Raw genomic sequence first — 21204 nt, 5'->3', positions numbered from 1 at the left:
CTGTTAAAAAAAATATATATATAGCAATGCCAGCATTGTCAGCATGGGCAGTGAATTTTGGCAACAGCACCTCATGTTATAATTGGTCTCAAAGAGACTGTTTGTTTTGTTTTGTTTTTAATCCTGCTCGCACCATTATTTTTTTGTGTATATACCTGCTTGCAACATTTTCGAACGAATTTAGTTGGTTCTATTTCCCAAAATGTAAACAAACTAGTAGCTTAAAGGAGAACTGAAGTCATTTTTAAACTTGCTTTATTTCTTAATTAACGTGTTATTCTATTACGTTTTCGGTTTTAGTAACCTTATATCGTGACTTGCATCGGCAACTAATTGCAATTAAATATTATACTTATCGGCCTGTTCGGTTTTAAGCCATGTTGAATTTAGTTCGTTTGGTCCACGGCAGGCGTCGCTTATCTACGCGATCTTCACCAGACTTGTATGAGACTTCGAAACGTGAAGTGCCAGCCAGGTGTCAGTGCCGCCATTTTGAAAACTGTTTTCCAAACGAAGTATTGCACAAAAATGAGTTTAAATGACGATCACTGCCTACTTTTTTCAAACTTTCCTGATTGCTATCAAAACAAACAAAACTTCCGGCTTGATCACGTCAGCATTCGAAAGAGGGCGCGCGCGTCTTTTGACGACGTTGGCAGATGTCGGTCGCTTTGATTTGCGCTGTACGTTTTACTTCCGTCCTACGATGTCTCGCACAGGTCTCAACAAATCTCGTTTACGGCCATTGCTTTGACATACGGACTGATATATTACAGAGCATATTTCAAACACTCATAACTTGCTATAGCAGCGACAAAATAGCTGTCAGAAATGCATTCCGATATTTAATAAAATGAGATGAATAGAATTTTGAGAATAAAAAACTTGCCTTCACTTCTTTAATGTAAACCAATTGCTCCCTGACCAGACAGTTACCAAGGATGAATGAATGGATGTTAAATTGCATTGTGCAGGAACTTATGGTCACGTTAACGAACGCGTTGTTTGTGTCCCGCGAGCTTTATATCTGACCACTCCCACCAGTCAAAGTAAAAACTTCATGTTCGCATGATTTTGTTGTTGCGCACCTCTAGTTTCAAACAGATACCCTGCAAAACTTTCTGGCAAGCAGTGCTCCTTCTATTTCTATCTGCATCCATTTTAGAGCATTACATTACAGGCATTTAGCAGAAGCTCCTATCCAGAGCGACGTACAACGTACCCAGAGCAGCCTGCGGAGCAGGAGAGGGTTAAGGAAGTGCCTTACTCAAGCAACCAGCAACCTTTTGGTCCCAAAGCTGCTTCTCTAAACATTAGGCTATGGCTTCCCCACATTAACTGTTCATTTCAAGTAATGTATCCATATTCCGAATGTAAAGGCTACATCTATGAGCCAGAGTTAAATCTGCGAGCTACTATGGATCTCTCGTTCTTTTCTTCTCAATATGTGCCACTGCAACGTTGAGCTTGGACCAAATCGAAATTCAGGCTTGGCATTTGTTCAGCTTGTGGCATTTACGCAGAAAGAAATGTAACCCACCACGAGTGAGGACCTTTTATACTTAGGAGGTACGTTTAAATAGCCATTAGCTCAGCTCTTTGAATAATGACACAAACCAAACTTTAGCAGCAGACATGACCATGCTGAAGGCAAGAAGTTGTTTATCACCTGGATTCAACTGCAGTAGCTTGTCATTCAGTGGACTGATAGCACAAATGCTATCAGTCTTTGAGCGTTTCCAATCCACACTGTGGCTCTCTGATAAAGTAGTGAGAAAATATTTGAAATAAACCCATTTCTCCCTCTCTTCCATCCCACTCAACTCAATCATTGACTTTTGAAATGTTAGTTTATTGCTACACTAAAGCTTGAATTCATACATTATTGAACGGTTTCCAGGAACCGTTTGTAGGAAACGTCACTCAAGGCTGTGCAAGTGGTACACATTTAGGAGAAACGGTACAAAAGAGAGTTTCCTTTTCATTAACCCCTTGGCTACCACCCATAAATAATTGTAATGGGCCGGGCATATAGGACAAAAATAGGTCAAAATTGGGATATTTTGATAATCTTTCTCTAACTTGTTCAGAACTTTTATATTTTTAATATTTGTATAGAAAAATCACAAAAAAACACTGTTGTAGAGTAAAAATAACTTTAGTAATCAAAAACAACCAAGACAACGGGTCTTGTCAATGAGAACCTGTCCGTAAACATGAATTACTAGTACTTGAAAGCACAATGTATACCAAGGGTCCATGGATTCCAAGTAACTGGGTACCATTTTTTTATGACGGTCTTTGGTATGACCAAAAGCGAATAGAACTCACGATCTCCCAATCAAGAGCCGGGCACGCTAACTACTAGGCCAATTCGCGGTACGTGCTGCTATGAAGTGAAAGTAATGTGCCATGTAAGGTACATAAAAGGAGGTGTTTATGATGAGTAGCGTACGTCATAAGGCACAGCGGTAAAAGATTTCATGACGTACGTGACTCGTCTAAGGGCATTGAAGGGGTTAAAGGAGAATTGAAGGCAAATTTTTGATTATCAAAATTCTATTTATCTCATTTTATTAAATATAGGAATGCATTTTTTTTTTAAAAGATATTTTTTTTTGGGCTTTTTGCACCTTTATTGGATAGGACAGTGTAGAGACAGGAAATGAGCGGGAGAGAGAGACGGGAAGGGATCGGGAAATGACCTCGGGCCGGAATCGAACCCGGGTCGCCCGCATTCATGGTATGGCGCCTTAACCACCTGAGCCACGACGCCCCCATAGGAATGCATTTTTGATCGCTATTTTGTCGCTGCTATAGCAAGTTATGAGCATTTGAAATACGCTCTGTAATATATCAGTCCATATGTCAAAGCAATGGCCGTAAACGAGATGCATTGAGACCTGTGCGAGACATCGTAGGACGGAAATAAAACGTATAACGCAAATCAAAGCGACCAACATCTGCCAATGTTGTCAAAAGACGCGCGCGCCCTCTTTCGAATGCTGACGTGATCAAGCCGGAAGTTTTGTTTGTTTTGATAGCGATCAGGAAAGTTTGAAAAAAGTAGGCAGTAATCGTGATTTAAACTCGTTTTTGTGCAATACTTCGTTTGGAAAACAGTTTTCAAAATGGCGGCACTGACACCTGGCTGACACTTCACGTTTCGAAGTCTCGCACAAGTCTGGTGAAGATCGCGCGGATAAGCGACGCCTGCCGTGGACCAAACGAACTAAATTCAACATGGCTAAAAGCCGAATAGGCCGATAAGTATAATATTTAATTGCAATTAGTTGTCAATACGAGTCACGATATAAGGTTACTAAAACCGAAAACGTAATTGAACAACACGTTAATTAACCCTTTGATGCAAAACGTGGGTCAAAAGTGACCCGGCTGAGTTTTTATCTTCTATATCTTTGCAGTAAATTAATTCCATCATTCAGTATTCAAGGTATTCCTCAATTAACTTGTTTTTGATCATCATACATCCTTATTTTATTTTTTTCCTTTCTTACTTTTTGAATAAAAACCCTTTTTGTATCACTACCCTTCTAATGCACAACATGGGTCAAAAACGACCTGCATTCATTTTCCAGGTTATTTCATGTATGGCTGAGTGTTTCTATGATATACTTTTGAAATCAATTCATTTTGTCATTTACTTTTCCAAATATGCAGTAAATATCTTGTTTTTGTTTAGCACAAATCATCATTTTTATTTTTCCTTTCTTAAGTTATGAACAAGCACAGCTTTTGTAATTCTACATCAAGTTTACACACATGGGTCAGAACCGACCCGCATGCATTTACTCCAGCGTTTGGTGGGAACTGTGGATTGTGCTTGTGTCAGACATTTCACAGCTCAGCACAGCACAGCGCCCTTTGCCCATCTCATACATGCAAGTAATGTTTTTCAATTGTTCTAACATTACCTTAGAAAAAAATTGATTATGTTTAGGTTACCTTGAGAGTGAGTAGATTACTCGTCAGAAAGTTACAAGTAATTACTATTAGCTACCGAGCTGTTGACATATTCTACTTTAGTTAGCTAATTTTATTGTAGTTGGCTTAGTTAACTACATAGTTAATAAATAAATAACTGGCCCCATTCACTGCTAAAGTAATTACTTGAAACAAATTATTATTATAGTATTAAGACATTTAATTTTAAATCACACTTGGATGACCCATGTGTAGTAATATAAAACGTATTTTTGTTCATAAAGTAGGAAAGAAAAAATTAAATTAATGATTTGTGGTAATTAAAAACAAGATATATAAAGAATACTTGGAATATTCAATCATAAAATAAATTGATTTCAAAAGATAGAGCAAAGAAAAACTCAGTCAGCATGAAATAACCTGGAAAATGAATGCGGGTCATTTTTGACCCATGCTGTGCGTTAGAAGGGGTGTGCATATGTTTCGCATCAAAGGGTTAAGAAATAAAGCAAGTTTAAAAATGACTTCAGTTCTCCTTGAAATGTTCCAAATAGAAACTCTTTTTAGAAAGGTAGAATCATCAGGCATCCAAAGAACGCTTCATCGGAGAGTGTTATGTATTTAAAGCTACTTGCAAATAAGAGCATTTGTATTCAGTAGTGGATCGTCTGGAACTGCATTACAGCACAAGTTTCATTAAGAACTGAGGATTAAGGCAGATCACATTTCAGTTCTATGAAGCATAATAATGAGAACTGATACACACACTTAGTCAAACACACACGCTGTGAAGGTCACTACAGTATTGCGCATGCATGCTCACTAGGAAATATATTCAGTGAACTAAGAGGCCTAAAGCAGAGAAACGTATTGATTAGGGTGCATCAGTTGCCCCCTAAAAATGAAAAGTTCCACCGATCATGATGCATTTTTGTTTTTATGTTCCTTTTGGTAAGAAAACACACTGGGTGAAATATTTTGACAAAATTCAAAAGTTTAATGGTGGCACCAGGAGCTCAAAGTTATGGAAAAAGCTGCTATTTTATGACTTTTATGACAAAATTTCGATCACTTTTCATGAAACATTATGGCACCTTATAGAGTATACCAAATATCTTAGATACACATTTTTAGTACATATTCTAAATATATTATCAAGCACAGTTTGAGTTTTAGCTGTTCATTGAATCATTGTTCAATTACTTTTAAACAATACAAATGTATTATGAATCACATTAATGCTTCTCAGGGGCGGCACGGTGGTGTAGTGGTTAGCGCTGTCGCCTCACAGCAAGAAGGTCCGGGTTCGAGCCCCGTGGCCGGCAAGGGCCTTTCTGTGCGGAGTTTGCATGTTCTCCCCGTGTCCGCGTGGGTTTCCTCCGGGTGCTCCGGTTTCCCCCACAGTCCAAAGACATGCAGGTTAGGTTAACTGGTGACTCTAAATTGAGCGTAGGTGTGAATGTGAGTGTGAATGGTTGTCTGTGTCTATGTGTCAGCCCTGTGATGACCTGGCGACTTGTCCAGGGTGTACCCCGCCTTTCGCCCGTAGTCAGCTGGGATAGGCTCCAGCTTGCCTGCGACCCTGTAGAACAGGATAAAGCGGCTAGAGATAATGAGATGAATGAGAGATTAATGCTTCTCAATCCCTTGCAAAGGTTCTTAACATGATCTCTGGGTCACAAGAAATCAGTAAATGGAGTCCAACATTGTGATTCAAACCTTACGCGAAAACATAAAATAAGCGTTTTTTGGCAAAAAATGAACCTCATGGTGCCACCATTAGACTTTTGAATATGGTCAAAAAATTTTACAGGATGTCTTTATTGGTGAAAAGGAACACCCAAACAAAAATGCATCAGATTTTATGAAAGTGAGGGCAACTGATGCACCCTAGTATTGATAAACAAAATGCGTGTCCATGTGCAACATTAGTTCTAGCAGTAATCTATCACTATCTAATCTATCACATCTCCCTCGACATGTCGTATGCTTAAACTTTTCTCGAGCAAGAACCTATGAGGTCAGTGTGATCCAGCTGTACACCCTTTAAAATGAAGGTCCCAGAATTGCAGCTGACTTTGGATGAGAAGCAGGATACACCCTGGACAGGTTGCCAGTCTGTTCTTTGTTTGTAATAGACGTCACTTCCAGTAGTGATCCACCTTATTATGTATCCAGATTTCCAGCTGCCGGACAGCCATCGTATTTGTTTACAGTCGCTTTGCAGTAGTTTCTTGTCTTTTGCCTCCAAATATGCCAGATTGTTGCTGTGTATTTGGATGTTCTAACCGATCAAATCGATAAAAAAGACAAAAGGTATTATAGGATACCAAAAGAAGTCATGCACAAGGGTGAAAGAACGAAAAATATCTTCAAAAGACGCCATGAAAAATGGCTCGCAAACCTTTCACTGTGTTCGAAAGGAATCGAGAGTCTACACGCTCGTGTTTGCAGCGATCATTTTGTTAAGGGTACGTACGTCAACTTTGTTGATCAAAAATCAAAACTTCGAATGTTAAATGAGTTTTCTTATGTTTTGAATGTCGTAAAACAAACCGTTGATGAAACTAGTTTGTAGGTCGGCCCCGACTGAAACGTGATTGTTTGTTTGCGTATTTTTTCAGGTTGCCCAGTGATGTCAATTCATAAGTCTGAGTTACGTTTGAAATGTCATGGGGAAAAAAAAACGTAAGTTATCATTGCAAAAATGCCGACAGCGGCTCCGACTTGAATCACATCCTACACTTTGGCTTACATTACTTACCCTCGCAAAAATAAGACGATTATTGTCCTTTAGAAGTCTTATTCCAACATCATGAACCCAGCCAGAAGCGAAAAAGTTACAAGCTTCAAGACTTGAAAGCTTTCATTTGATTTTTCATGTCAAGCGATGTTTGGACTACCAGATAATTGGAAATGTTTGGAAAGTTGTTGAAATCGCTTGAAAAGTCCATCTTTTTTAAGCTGCAGGGGTCCAGTCCATCACATAAATATATATTTTTTTATTGATATCTTGATTTTGGGTGGCACGGTGGTGTAGTGGTTAGTGCTGTCGCCTCACAGCAAGAAGGTCCGGGTTCGAGCCCCGTGGCTGGCGAGGGCCTTTCTGTGTGGAGTTTGCATGTTCTCCCTGTGTCTGCGTGGGTTTCCTCCAGGTGCTCCGGTTTCCCCCACAGTCCAAAGACATGCAGGTTAGGTTAACTGGTGACTCTAAATTGACCGTAGGTGTGAATGTGAGTGTGAATGGTTGTCTGTGTCTATGTGTCAGCCCTGTGATGACCTGGCGACTTGTCCAGGGTGTACCCCGCCTTTCGCCCGTAGTCAGCTGGGATAGACTCCAGCTTGCCTGCAACCCTGTAGAAGGATAAAGCGGCTAGAGATAATGAGATGAGATCTTGATTTTGCTTTTGGTTGTAATCCGTTAACATGGTCAGATGTAGAATGCTTGTTTTCCACAAGATGACGACGGATGCGCACTTGGCTTGGACGCTATCTTAGATTGTTTCCCGTCACTTGGAATCCAGAAGTGAACCAGGAAAGAATCGCAGGGCTAACACAGAGAGACCGAAAGCCATTCACTCTTGCATGCACACCTGTAGAGTCGCCAGCTGACCTAATGCACGTGTCTTTGGACTGTGGGAGGAAACTAGAGCACAGGCACAGGGAGAACATGCAAACTGCACACACAAAGGCCCCAGTCAACCGGCAGATTCAAACCCAGAACCTGCTTGCTGGGAGGTGACAGAGCTAACCGCTGGACCACCGTGACACCCAGCCGAGAAATGGTTCTTTATCCATGTTGCATAGTAGAACTATTTTTGGTCTCCTAAAAAAATTTTTGATTGATTTGATGTTTAAACATTTTTGTTGGTTCCACATAAATAAATATCCTATCATACATGTTACCATTACGTGGAAGAATCTTTGTGGTGGAAAATGATTAATTATTATTATTATTATTATTATTATTATTGTGGCAACAATAAAACATGGTGTTAGGATTTCACAGTTTCTTCTTATCTGACTTTCTGGGAACACCTTTAAGTTTAAGCGCACTTGTTCATCCGTTTGCGAAGACTGAATCAGAATGAAATTGATAGTTGGTTTGTTTGCTATTTGCTTTGGTTTGGTTTCACACTTTCAACCCTTTCATTCATTGGTCAGACATGCGGTGATGGAAACAAACTGCACCGAGGGAGAAAATGCACCAGGGTTAGATTCAAATGGACTAAATGTGCGGTGTGTGTGTGTGTGTGTGAGACCGATAGATGCTAAGATCAAACTTATATTAAAGGAGAACTGAAGTCATTTTTAAACTTACTTTATTTCTTAATTAACATGCTATTCAGTGACATTTTCGGTTTTAGTAACCTTGTATCATGGCTCATATTGGCAACTAATTGCAATTAAATATTATACTTATCAGCCTAGGGTGGCACGGTGGTGTAGTGGTTAGCGCTGTTGCCTCACAGCAAGAAGGTTCCGGGTTCGAGCCCCGTGGCTGACGAGGGCCTTTCTGTGCGGGGTTTGCATGTTCTCCCCGTGTCTGCGTGGGTTTCCTCTGGGTGCTCCGGTTTCCCCCACAGTCCAAAGACATGCAGGTTAGGCTAACTGGTGACTCTAAATTGACCGTAGGTGTGAATGGTTGTCTGTATCTATGTGTTGGCCCTGTGATGACCTGGCGACTTGTCCAGGGTGTACCCCGCCTTTCGCCCGTAGTCAGCTGGGATAGGCTCCAGCTTGCCTGCGACCCTGTAGAACAGGATAAAGCGGCTACAGATAATGAGACTTATCGGCCTAATCGGTTTTTAGCCATGTTGAATTTAGTTCGTTTGGTCCACAGCAGGCGTCGCTTATCTGCACGATCTTCACCAGACTTGTGCGAGACTTCAAAACGTGACGTGTCAGCCAGGTGTCAGTGCTGCCATTTTGAAAACTGTTTTCCAAATGAAATATCGCACAAAAACGAGTTTAAATGATGATCACTGTCTACTTTTTTCAAACTTTCCTGATTGCTATCAAAACAAACAAAACTTCCGGCTTGATTACATCAGCATTCGAAAGAGGGCACGCGCGTCTTTTGACAACGTTGGCAGATGTCGGTCGCTTTGATTTCCGCTGTACATTTTACTTCCGTCCTATGATGTCTCGCACAGGTCTCAATGAGTCTCGTTTACGGCCATTGCTTTGACATACGGACTGATATATTACAGAGCGTATTTCAAACACTCATAACTTGCTATAGCAGCGACAAAATAGCTGTCAGAAATGCATTCCTGGGGGCGTCTTAGCTCAGGTGGCTAAGGCGCCATACCATAAATCCAGGGACCTGGGTTTGATTCCGACCCAAGGTCATTTCCCAATCCCTCCCCGTCTCTCTCTCCCAATCATTTCCTGTCCTGTCTCTACACTGTCCTATCCAATAAAGGTGAAAAAGCCCAAAAAAATATCTTTTAAAAAAGAAATGCATTCCTATATTTAATAAAATGAGATAAATAGAATTTTGATAATAAAAAATTTGCCTTCAGTTCTCCTTTAATCACCAGAGAATTTTTCGACACAAGGCCCAAGCTGTTATTTTCCCCCTTTAGCTAGCTAGTGGATTACTCCGAGCTTAATCTGGTTGCTGCTCTTCATTTAAAAAGGATAATAAAAGCAGCACTGTAGGGACTAGAAGGATCAGACACCTGTTCTAAAGCCATGAATGACCGCAACAACTGACTGCCAATCAGACAGCAAGACCAGAGATTGTGCCGAAACAAAAAGCATGAGGCTGATGCAAAGGCCAACTCCAGCAGCGCTACAGATATCCGCACCATCTGATCCAAAATTATGTAGAATAATTACAGTGTTTGTGACATCGTGAAGTATCATGCTGATAGATTTGTCCTTAAGGGCTCATAAAAATATTCCTGCACTCTTCCACTATAAGGAAACTGCTTTTATGAGAAATGGATATCCATTTAGATGGTTCTCCGGAGGTTAGAGCATTAATTGTGCCAGCTTCAGTTCCTTATGTCTTTCTGCGTTTTCCTATCACCGCTGAACAACAATGTATGTCTCCGGGTCTCATTTTGCAGCCCGTCTCCAAGCCTCCGTGCTTCATTTGCTGTTATTTTGCAACAGTGTAGAGTCCAGAAGCTTGCTAGGTTCCAGAAAAAACACTCACTCACCCACACACTGTACTGTACACAAAGCAACACATTTTGAAACAGATTGGAAGAGGGACAGGATCCAGTGTGTCATCAGAGGAACAGCTCCCGTGAAACATGTCCCTGATGTCACCTTGTTGTTGCTTCGGTATAGGCAATTGCCCCCGAGGTGCTAACGTTATGACGGCGAGCACAAAACCAGGCTTGAAGATCAGGAGATAAGAGTGACACTTGTACATTCAGAGCACATTCCTTCACTCCCAGGGTTCAATGGGAACACTTCCTGCATAGCTAAAGAGAACAGACTTTTCCCACATTAAGGCCACAGGGTGAAAGCAACAGTCCTTCACCTTGTAGCACCAAAGCAATACTTTGAATGGTAAAATAGGTGTTAGGGAGGGTGGAGTTGATTGGAGGAGGTGTTGCTTTCCTTTTTTTTTTTTAATGGACTACTTGTGATTCTGTAGCTATTTACGGTTCATAGGAGGCGATGTACCTTGAAATCAAAGAGGTCCTAAGATGGTATTTAAAATACAGTCCTAGTATTACATTCTTATAAATATTATGGTTGCACTTTGATCATATAAGCCCAGATGTCATGGTTGGTTGTTGTCACTCAACATTTTCCAGCTGTTTGTTTTATTCTGCCAGTAAGCAGTCTGTCCATAGGACACCTTATTCTGTATATCAATCATTTACAACATGTTTTTTTTTTAAATCCTAATAACTTCTTCTTTTTTAAAGTGACAATAAATTTTTCTAAAATGTTGCTATTTGACATATATTTAATCCATAGACACATTTAGCTCCGTGGAGTTATTATTGTACAAAATAGGAACTGCAACAAGCACTAATAGACATCCATAGGGGAGGAACAGTGGACAGGACAGTTAAGACAGGGTTGCCAGGGTCATTGTTTTTATGCCAAATTGGGCAAGTTTAAAAATACTCCACGTCCACCAAGATCGTGTTTTATAGCAAAAAAATCAGAATTGAAGCTTATACAGTGGTGCTTGAAAGTTTGTGAACCCTTTAGAATTTTCTATATTTCTGCATAAATATGACCTAAAACATCATCAGATTTTCACACAAGTCCTAAAAGTAGATAAAGAGAACCCAGTTAAACAAATGAGACAAAAATATTATACTTGGTCATTTATTTATTGAGGAAAATGATCCAATATTACATATCTGTGAGTGGCAAAAGTATGCGAACCTTTGCTTTCAGTATCTGGTGTGACCCCCTTGTGCAGCAATAACTGCAACTAAACGTTTGCGGTAACTGTTGATCAGTCCTGCACACCGGCTTGGAGGAGTTTTAGCCCGTTCCTTCGTACAGAACAGCTTCAACTCTGGGATGTTGGTGGGTTTCCTCACATGAACTGCTCGCTTCAGGTCCTTCCACAACATTTCCATTGGATTAAGGTCAGGACTTTGACTTGGCCATTCCAAAACATTAACTTTATTCTTCTTTAACCGTTCTTTGGTAGAATGATTTGTGTGCTTAGGGTTGTTGTCTTGCTGCATGACCCACCTTCTCTTGAGATTCAGTTCATGGACAGACGTCCTGATATTTTCTTTTAGAATTCGCTGGTATAATTCAAAATTAATTGTTCCATCAATGATGGCAAGGCATCCTGGCCCAGATGCAGCAAAACAGGCCCAAACCATGATACTACCACCACCATGTTTCACAGATGGGATAAGGTTCTTATGCTGGAATGCAGTGTTTTCCTTTCTCCAAACATAACGCTTCTCATTTAAATCAAAAAGTTCTATTTTGGTTTCATCCGTCCACAAAACATTTTTCCAATAGCCTTCTGGCTTGTCCACGTGATCTTTAGCAAACTGCAGACGAGCAGCAATGTTCTTTTTGGAGAGCAGTGCCTTTCTGCTTGCAACCCTGCCATGCACACCATTGTTGTTCAGTGTTCTCCTGATGGTGGACTCATGAACATTGGCTAATGTTAATGTGAGAGAGGCCTTCAGTTGCTTAGAAGTTACCCTGGGGTCCTTTGTAACCTCGCCGACTATTACATGCCTTACTCTTGGAGTGATCTTTGTTGGTCGACCACTCCTGGGGAGGGTAACAATGGGCTTGAATTTCCTCCATTTGTATACAATCTGTCTGACTGTGGATTGGTGGAGTCCAAACCCTTTAGAGATGGTTTTGTAACCTTTTCCAGCCTGATGAGCATCAACAACCCTTTTTCTGAGGTCCTCAGAAATCTCCTTTGTTCGTGCCATGATACACTTCCACAAACATGTGTTGTGAAGATCAGACTTTGATAGATCCCTGTTCTTTAAATAAAACAGGGTGCCCACTCACACCTGATTGTCATCCCATTGATTGAAAACACCTGACTCTAATTTTACCTTCAAATTAACTGCTAATCCTAGAGGTTCACATACTTTTGCCACTCACAGATATATAATATTGGATCATTTTCCTCAATAAATAAATGGCCAAGTAGAATATTTTTGTCTCATTTGTTTAACTGGGTTCTCTTTATCTACTTTTAGGACTTGTGTGAAAATCTGATGATGTTTTAGGTCATATTTATGCAGAAATCTAGAAAATTCTAAAGGGTTCACTATTGCCGCTTTTCCACTACAAACGCGGCTGAGTCGGGCTGAGCCGTGCCGTGCTGAGTTGGGCTGAGTCGAGCTGAGCGGGGCTGTTGGAGTTGCATTTCGACTACAACCGCGCTGAACCGTGCTGGCTGGAAGTGGGTGGACACATTGGGTGGAGTTAGCGAAAGTGGGTGGACGTCACGTGATGTCGTTAAGCAGCGCAAACAGTGACATCAGTGAGCTTTTAAGCGGTAGTCTCACAACCCGAATAGTAAACAATAAACATGGAGGACATGGAGTCGTTAGTGTTGCTGGTCTTGGTGCTGTGGCTTGTAGTCACCGACAACGCCAACAGATACTGGCAAGAGCGTATAGATGAGGCGAGGCGCATAAGGCTTCAGAAATTCTCGTAATTCGTAATTCTCCTTCTTCCGGGTTTACGGTGTTTACAGATCCCAGCGTGCTCGCGGGGCATGTGTGGGCATGTGAGGACACTCCTCCTCACCAATCAGTGCACAGGGGAGTGTCTGCTCACGCCCCCAGCCTCACTCGGCTCGGTTTGGCTCGCTTCAGCCCCACTCCAAAACCGTGCGAGTTTTAGGGGCTAAGCAGGGCTGAAGCGAGCTGAGTCGTGCTGTTTTTTAGTAGTCGAAACGCGAGCCGTGTCGGGCTGAAGTGAGCTGAAGCGAGCTGAAAAAGGGTAGTGGAAAAGGGCCATAACTTTCAAGCACCACTGTAAATATATCCAAACAAAGGCAAGGTTTAAGTGCAGGCAGTGTGTTTTATATGATGTACAGAACAATACTATTGTAAGAAATGTTGCGAAGATTGAGAGAAAAAAGGGGGGATTATGGAGTCATCAGTGTCCATACATCAGAACAGTGGATGCATAATGATAATGTTGTTTCCCATGCAGAGACTGAGAAAAATAACTATGCAGGAAGACTGTATGGGCGGCACGGTGGTATAGTGGTTAGCACTGTCGCCTCACAGCACAAAGGTTCTGGGTTCGTGGCCAATGGGGGCCTTTCTGTATGGAGTTTGTATGTTCTTTCTGTGTCTGCGTGGGTTTCCTCTGGGTGTTCCGGTTAAAGGGGCCAACTCACCCTCCTCAGAATCCATGTTTTTGTTTGTTTGTTTCTAATTAATTAATTAATTAATTAATTTGCTTTTTACACACGGGTCAATGTGTGTGCACTGCAGCAAAACCTCGAATTCACGGTTAGTGATCCCTTTGAAACCGAGCTTGAACTTTTTCTTCATCCATGTAACCATCCATACGTGGAAGTTTTGAACACAATGTGCAGGTCCTGGTCCATTACAATGGAATGACCATACAAAAATAGAACGGATCGTAGTTAATCCGCGATCTGGACAGATACCATACAGATATCTGTACCTTAATAGTGTAGTGCTGCCAATGAATATTCAAAATTCAATTATATAATCCAGGGGTTTTCAAAGTGTGGGAGAGTCAGCCCCCCCTCGGAGAGCAAATAAACAACAGCGCCCCCCCTTACAATTTTTGTTGTTGCTATACCTAATGTTCCATTCGTATTTTTAAAAAAAATGGTTGTTGTACACATTATTTTTTTCCTTTTCACATTTTAAACATCTGTGCTTTTTAAAACATCTTGTTTTACACATTTTAAACATCTCATAGCTTCGTTAGCTAGCACCTCTTGGCAGACAGCACACTGTGGCAGTGGAGCATCTTCAGATCCAGTCCATGAAAATCCAAAATTTAAATAATCGTGGTCATACTTCCTTCTTTTTTCAGTCCCCCCAGGATTCCGCGGGCCTTTTTTGTGATTGTTGCGGGCTAAAATGTCTGATGTTGCGGGAGTTTCCAAAAAAATTGCGATGAAAGTTACAGTGTTTTTTAGGTTTTTGTTGCGATTACATTGCGGGAGGAAGTGAAAGTTGCGAGAAATTGTTGCGATTTTCTCTTTTTGTGATTAAAATTGAGTGATATGTTAAATATTAAGTTATTACTGAAAAACTATTGATTAAAAAAACAAAGACACTGAGAAATGGTCCTATAAACAACTTTACCAATATAAAAGATTACCAGGACTACAAAAATGCAGAAAAATAGGCTTTACTTATCCAAATGCACCTGTTGGTTCAAAAGTTAAAGTGCATAGAACCTCACAGCACAACATGAAGTTACCTTAAAATATAATATAAATGCCTCAGCTTTCAAGTAAGAAAAAAAAACTATTAATACTAGTACTGTGTGCAGGCAGTCTCTCCTGAAGACTAAATTAAACAATAATTATAAACTAATCAAATAAATGGCTCAGGCTTCATAGAAGAAAAAAAAACAATTTGAACAGAATCTCACAGTATGATGCTGAAGCTGCCTAAACAATGGAAAATAAAATACCATTTTGGCAAAAATGTTGGCATCCATTAATTTCTTGTATTAAGTAAAAAAAAAAAATAAGGTGCACACAGTCCTTCACTGTAAACATAACACACTTTCAGTAACAGAATTTAAGCCTACATAAACACTGACTCGCACATCATGCAATGTTGCCAGATACTGCTGACGTTTTCCAGTCCAAAATATATTCAAAACCCGCCAAAATGCACTTGAAACCGCCAATCTGGCAACACTGCGCGCATGCTGCTTCTCTTGAACATAGACATCCGGAAGTAAGGTGGAAGGTAGTTTGTCGACGTCACCTCAAGACGACGCCAACGATTGGTCAAATTTGCGGGAAAGTTGCGGTGATTGGATATAATTGCAACACCGCCCTGAATTCGCGGGGATTGGTTGAATTTGCGCTGAAGTTGCAAATCGCAACATCCTGGAGGCTCTGTTTTTTTTGCTTGGCCGTCTCCTCACTCCCTGTAGCTTTAGGTACTAAAAATCGATCCATTTTGTCTCTCACATTGCGCCCCCCCTGAAGAACTCTGGTGACCCCCAGGGGGGGCGCGCCCCACACTTTGAAAAGCCCTGATATAATCTATCCATCCATCCATTATCCGTAGCCGCTTATCTTGTGCAGGGTCGCAGGCAAGCTGGAGCCTATCCCAGCTGACTATGGGCGAGAGGTGGGGTACACCCTGGACAAGTCGCCAGGTTATCGCAGGGCTGACACAGAGACAAACAACCATTCACACTCACATTCACACCTACGGTCAATTTAGAGTCACCAGTTAACCTAACCTGCATGTCTTTGGACTGTGGGGGAAACCGGAGCACCCGGAGGAAACCCACGCGGACATGGGGAGAACATGCAAACTCCATACAGAAAGGCCCCTATTGGCCACTGGGCTCGAACCCGGACCTTCTTGCTGTGAGGTGATAGTGCTAACCACTACACCATCATGCCTCACGATTATATAATCAAGTTGTTTAAATAACAACAAAAAAATTCGATTGTGGAGAAAAAAAAATCAGCTCCAGTGCAGCTGTCTGCCTCACAAATTCTCACCTGGTTGCAAAAGTGCTACCTGATTGGCTGGTGAATGAAGCACATGCTACCTAATTGGTTAGGCTGAGGGACTGAAGGAATTCAAAGCCAATCCGGTTGCATTTTCCTCACGAATATTGATGAGATTTCCTCCGTCCTGTGAAAAGAAACTTCGCGGCCTGGGCTACTGCTCTGAATGCACTGTAAGACAGCAGGCCAGCTTTACTGTCACTTTGATGGCAAGATGCTACCTCACTGTGCGTGGTACTTCAGTTCCTAGTGAGAGGGTGTTCTCCACAGCAGGGGGTATAATGACAACAAAGAGGACTACCCTCTGCCCAAGACAATGTAGACATCCTCATCTTTAAAAAAAAAAAAAGAATTTGAAGTTATAAGCTTCGGTCTGCTTTTTTTTTTAGCCACTTTTTTTTTTTTGATGTGGACAAAGGCTATTTTTTCATTCACTATTGTTCAAAGTAAAAAGGTATCATGCCTCATATTGCACTTTAATTTAACAATTGAGAATTGGATATTTTAAGATTTAATTAAACATTAGCTATTTTGAGTGTTTTCATTTAAGCACATGGGCAGAAGTTCCTTGCTTTAAGTGTTCAAGTTCTTTAAGTAATAATTGGAAAGCAAAGTTATGTTTTGTCTCCCTTTTTTTCCCTGATCCGAAAAATGGTCCGATCTGTGACTCAAAAACCGTGATTTGATCTGAACATGAGTTTTCTGATTCACTGCACCCCATAGAATCTAAAATATAACTACTTTCACAAAATATCTTCAATTTCACATTACAGTTTATGATCAGAAAGCAAAGTTACGATAAAGCTATGGCCTAATGGTTAGAGAAGCAGTTTTGGGACCAAAGGGTCACTGATTCGATTCCCTGGACCAGCAGGAATGGCTGAAGTGCCCTTGAGCAAGGCACCTAACCCCCAACTGCTCCCCAGGCTGCTCCCCAAGCTGCTCCCCAGGCTGCTCTGGGTATGTTGTACGTCGCTCTGGATAACAGCGTCTGCTAAATGCCAATAATTATAATAATCTTTGACCGAGGATGTCGCCGCATTGTTGTGAATTGTTTCCACATAGTTGTAGAATTTCGATGTCCTCGAAAATAGTGATTCGCAACTTAGCACAGTGGCTTCTGCAAAGGGTGAGTTGGCCCATTTTACTGCCAATTATGCAGTTATTCTAAAATTTCACTAGATAGCGTAGTCTCGACTTTTTGTTCAAGGCTATGTCGTTATTGATGTTGTGCCCCACCAAAATTTATGGTTACGAGCTGCTGCTTATGGTTTTTAACAGGAATCTGTCAATAAAACTTGTACTTGGGAACTGAAAAAATAATAATTTGCTTGACTGAATGACTGGGTTAAATCCAGTATACTTCTTGTAAGTAGTCATTTTATCCCATTTAAGAATTGAATTTGAAGAGTGAATAGCTCTGAAGGAAGTCAGTCCTGCCTCGGACTTCCTGTCTTTACAAATATGTGGAATTAGTTTAGACTAAATTCAATGGAACAAAGAGAAGCTTTGAGATGCGGGCAGTTTCACACATTTACACCAACCTACACACACACACCAGCTGTTCCTAGTTGAGTGGCTGACACAGGTGGATTGGTGTTAAGACCCTTTCTAGTGATGTCACTCGGTTCTTTATTGGTTCAGCTGTGCAGGAGAACAGCACTTGCTTTGTTTCACAGATGGATAGTTGCCTTTTATTGCTATCTGCTCCAAGTTCATGGATTATTGTCATTGGGTGGTGTTAGCAGTTGCTGAGATCCGACCTCAACACACAAACATTTAATTAACATTATATTTGCAGAAACCTGTGCTAAAGACAGGGTTTTTTTGTGTGTAAGAAAGGAAATTTCAAATACCGTACGTTAATTTGATACTGAGTACCAGTATGGGGTAAATAGTTGACAGAAACCTTGGATCCTGGATTTGACATCTCTATCGAGGTATTTTATGCATAAAGCTGGGCATACACTGTGCGATTTTTTTCAATCACGGTATTCAGCTGCTGCTCACACTGTACAAGTGAATCGCAGGGGTAAACAGCACACAGCTTACGATTCCTGTTCTCACACTATACGATCCGATGCTCGGATGCGACGCTCAGGATTTCAAACAGGTTTGATTTTCATCCGATCGATCGGGAGGAGGTCGTGAGGTGTTAATCGCTTGTTGTTACCCCATGTATACTACACGATCTGAGACGCACGATTGAACCAAAACTCAGCCTGATCTCCAAAATAGTCGCACGAGTGAAAATCGTGTCAAAATCGGGCCAAAAATCGCACAGTGTATGCCCAGCTTAATGCGTATGATGTTGACACTTGTCTTCCAGCCAGCCACCATCATACCACCGAAGTTTCATGCATCGTGGCAGCAGTAGTTTGCAGTCTCAGTGCAATACGTTGTAAGGATATTAGTATTACATGTTAGCTGATTCTCAGAGATCAGACATCCGTGCATCTTTAAAGAGAATGAAGAAATGTTATCAGTTTTAATTCTGCTTGCTGTCTCTTATTACATATTTCTTCCCTCTTTGTAGCGTCCCGGTATGCCATCAGGACCACGGATGCCCCATCAGGGGGCGCCAATGGGTCCTCCAGGCCCACCGTATGGAGGAAACTCCACTGTTCGGCCTGGGCTCACCAATCCAGCAATGGAGACCAACCGCAAACGGCCCGCCCCCTCACAACAACACATTCAACAGCAGCAGCAGCAGCAACAGCAGCAACAGCAACAACAGCAGCAAGCGGTACAGAACAGAAACAGGAAGTGAGTGTCATAAGTCACACCATTTAATTGAAGACACAGATAAGATTGGCATAATCTGAGACACCCTGAGAGATGTCACTATGACTACTCATGCATGGTTGTAGCCTTGAAGCTGTTACCAGGACAACAGGAAAGTAAGCTGTTACCACAGCAACGGCTCAGGGCTGTTGCTGTGTTTGCAGACGTTAGTCAGTGAAGGTTTATTTGAATACTATTGTTGTGTCTGCACAGGTGACCTGGAAACAGTTGTGCAGTTAGTTAGACCAGCCTTTCTCAACCGGGGTGCCGTCTGGCTTCATTAGGGGTGCCATCAAAAAATTATATATTCTAACATTGAAATAAATAAAATGAATTAAAATTCCAAAAAATGATAGTTACACTAATGCAGATCATCTCCGCCTCATGCATCATCAAAATTTGTCTCACAGCCCCCTTTGCCATGTCACAGCGTCACTGCCGGGGTCAGCATATATTGTATATGGGGGTGCCTTGAGAATTTGCATACAGTACTTCTGAAGGGTGCCGTGACTGAAAAAAGGTTGAGAAACGCTGAGTTAGACTCTGGTTTAATATGTAATTATTAGCACTTACATATTCATGCAAGTAAATTTTTGGAGAACATGTAGGGATTTAAAGGAGAACTGAAGTCATTTTTAAACTTGTTTTATTTCTTAATTAACATGTTATTCAATTACATTTTCGGTTTTAGTAACCTTATATCGTGACTCGTATTGGCAACTAACTGCAATTAAATATTATACTTATCGGCCTGTTCGGTTTTTAGCCATGTTGAATTTAGTTCGTTTGGTCCACGGCAGGCGTCGCTTATCTACGCGATCTTCACCAGACTTGTGCGAGACTTTGAAACGTGAAGTGTCAGCCAGGCGTCAGTGCTGCCATTTTGAAAACTGTTTTCCAAACGAAGTATTGCACAAAAACGAGTTTAAATGACGATCACTGCCTACTTTTTTCAAACTTTCCTGATTGCTATCAAAACAAACAAAACTTCCGGCTTGATCGCATCAGCATTCGAAAGAGGGCGTGCGCGTCTTTTGACAACGTTGGCAGATGTCGGTCGCTTTGATTTCCGCTGTACGTTTTACTTCCGTCCTACGATGTCTCGCACAGGTCTCAACGAGTTGTTTACGGCCATTGCTTTGACATACGGACTGATATATTACAGAGCATATTTCAAACACTCATAACTTCTATAGCAGTGACAAAATAGCTGTCAGAAATGCGTTCCTATATTTAATAAAATGAGATAAATAGAATTTCGATAATAAAAAATTTGCCTTCAGTTCTCCTTTAAGTATCCAGTATGTAGCGAAGTGTATACTCTGGGTAATCATGATAATCTGTGCTACATTATTACAACATATGCATCTGAAACAGCCTGAATGACTTCGGTGCTAAAATAGCACTGAATATTAGAATAGCCACAACCCGAAAGCATTAGTGATTATCATTTAGCTGATTTTTAGGGTTAATACGTGCTATAGATTGCCAATGGCATTTACTGACATGGCCGTCGCTTGCATGGCTCTGTCTTTTTTTAGTTTCTTAGTATGGCTACTAAAATTGCACTGTGTTGCATCTCCTAAAAATCTGAAGTAAAAAAAAGCAGCATGCTTTAAATTGTACTTGTTGGCTCGCTCTGCCAGATCGCTCCTTGTTACATTGATGAAATCCAGAGTTGAAACCTGCCAACTTCCTTCCTGACAGCACGTATCTTGAGAGGGACTTAAGTTCATTATTTTTCAAAATAAATCCCATGGGTGTAGATTTGGGGAGAGATGTGAGGAAAGAGATAAATATATTGTTGGTTGTGAAAAAGTAATTTATAAATGACTGCGGGTTAGATTCCTCAGGGAACTAGCCAATAGTTTTTATGTGTTTTTTGTTTCAAGTCTAGTGGGAAATAGATTGCCAGCCACTTTTTCGCTGTGACCGAATGTTTTCAGCTTCTTTTTTTCCTACTGGCCATTTGTGGCTGCCGAGACTGAACCACATTAGGCTGGGTACATATGAGAATGTGTTTAAAAAGGAAGTGCTAATGCTGCAGCCTAGTATTATTATTGTTTTTTTGTTGTTGGGTTTTTTTTTTTTGTTGTTGTTAGCATGCAGATTTCATTAGCTTGCCAGTTTTGTCCAAGTAGTAATCACATCTCATGTCACACAGGCTCGTAGATGTTCATACAGTCGGTGTTTATCAATAATAACTGAAACTCTTCTTATAATAGTCAATATGTGCAAGTTCATGATCAATAACTGGAAGCTGTATGAGACAACAGCCCTTTCATGCTAACCTC

The 21204-nt window shown here is 41.0% G+C and overlaps 1 protein-coding gene across 7 annotated transcripts in view; it reads left to right on the top strand.

Annotated features, from left to right (window-relative positions):
* smarcd3b (SWI/SNF related, matrix associated, actin dependent regulator of chromatin, subfamily d, member 3b) overlaps window positions 1-21204 on the top strand; it is a 145144-nt gene that overhangs the window by 56183 nt on the left and 67757 nt on the right. For all 7 annotated transcript variants that reach the window (XR_009655565.1, XR_009655566.1, XM_060932749.1 and 4 more), the window contains exon 2: window positions 18663-18892. Coding sequence is in view for 5 of the 7 variants with exons in the window: in XM_060932749.1 (XP_060788732.1) it covers window positions 18663-18892 (230 nt within the window). In the remaining 2 variants the exon portion in view is untranslated. The remainder of the gene's footprint in view (window positions 1-18662; window positions 18893-21204) is intronic.

This window comes from Neoarius graeffei, chromosome 1, assembly GCF_027579695.1.
Source record: "Neoarius graeffei isolate fNeoGra1 chromosome 1, fNeoGra1.pri, whole genome shotgun sequence".
Lineage (NCBI taxonomy): Eukaryota > Metazoa > Chordata > Actinopteri > Siluriformes > Ariidae > Neoarius > Neoarius graeffei.
Note: the sequence above shows the minus strand (reverse complement) of the source record. Positions and strands in the feature narration are given on the sequence as shown.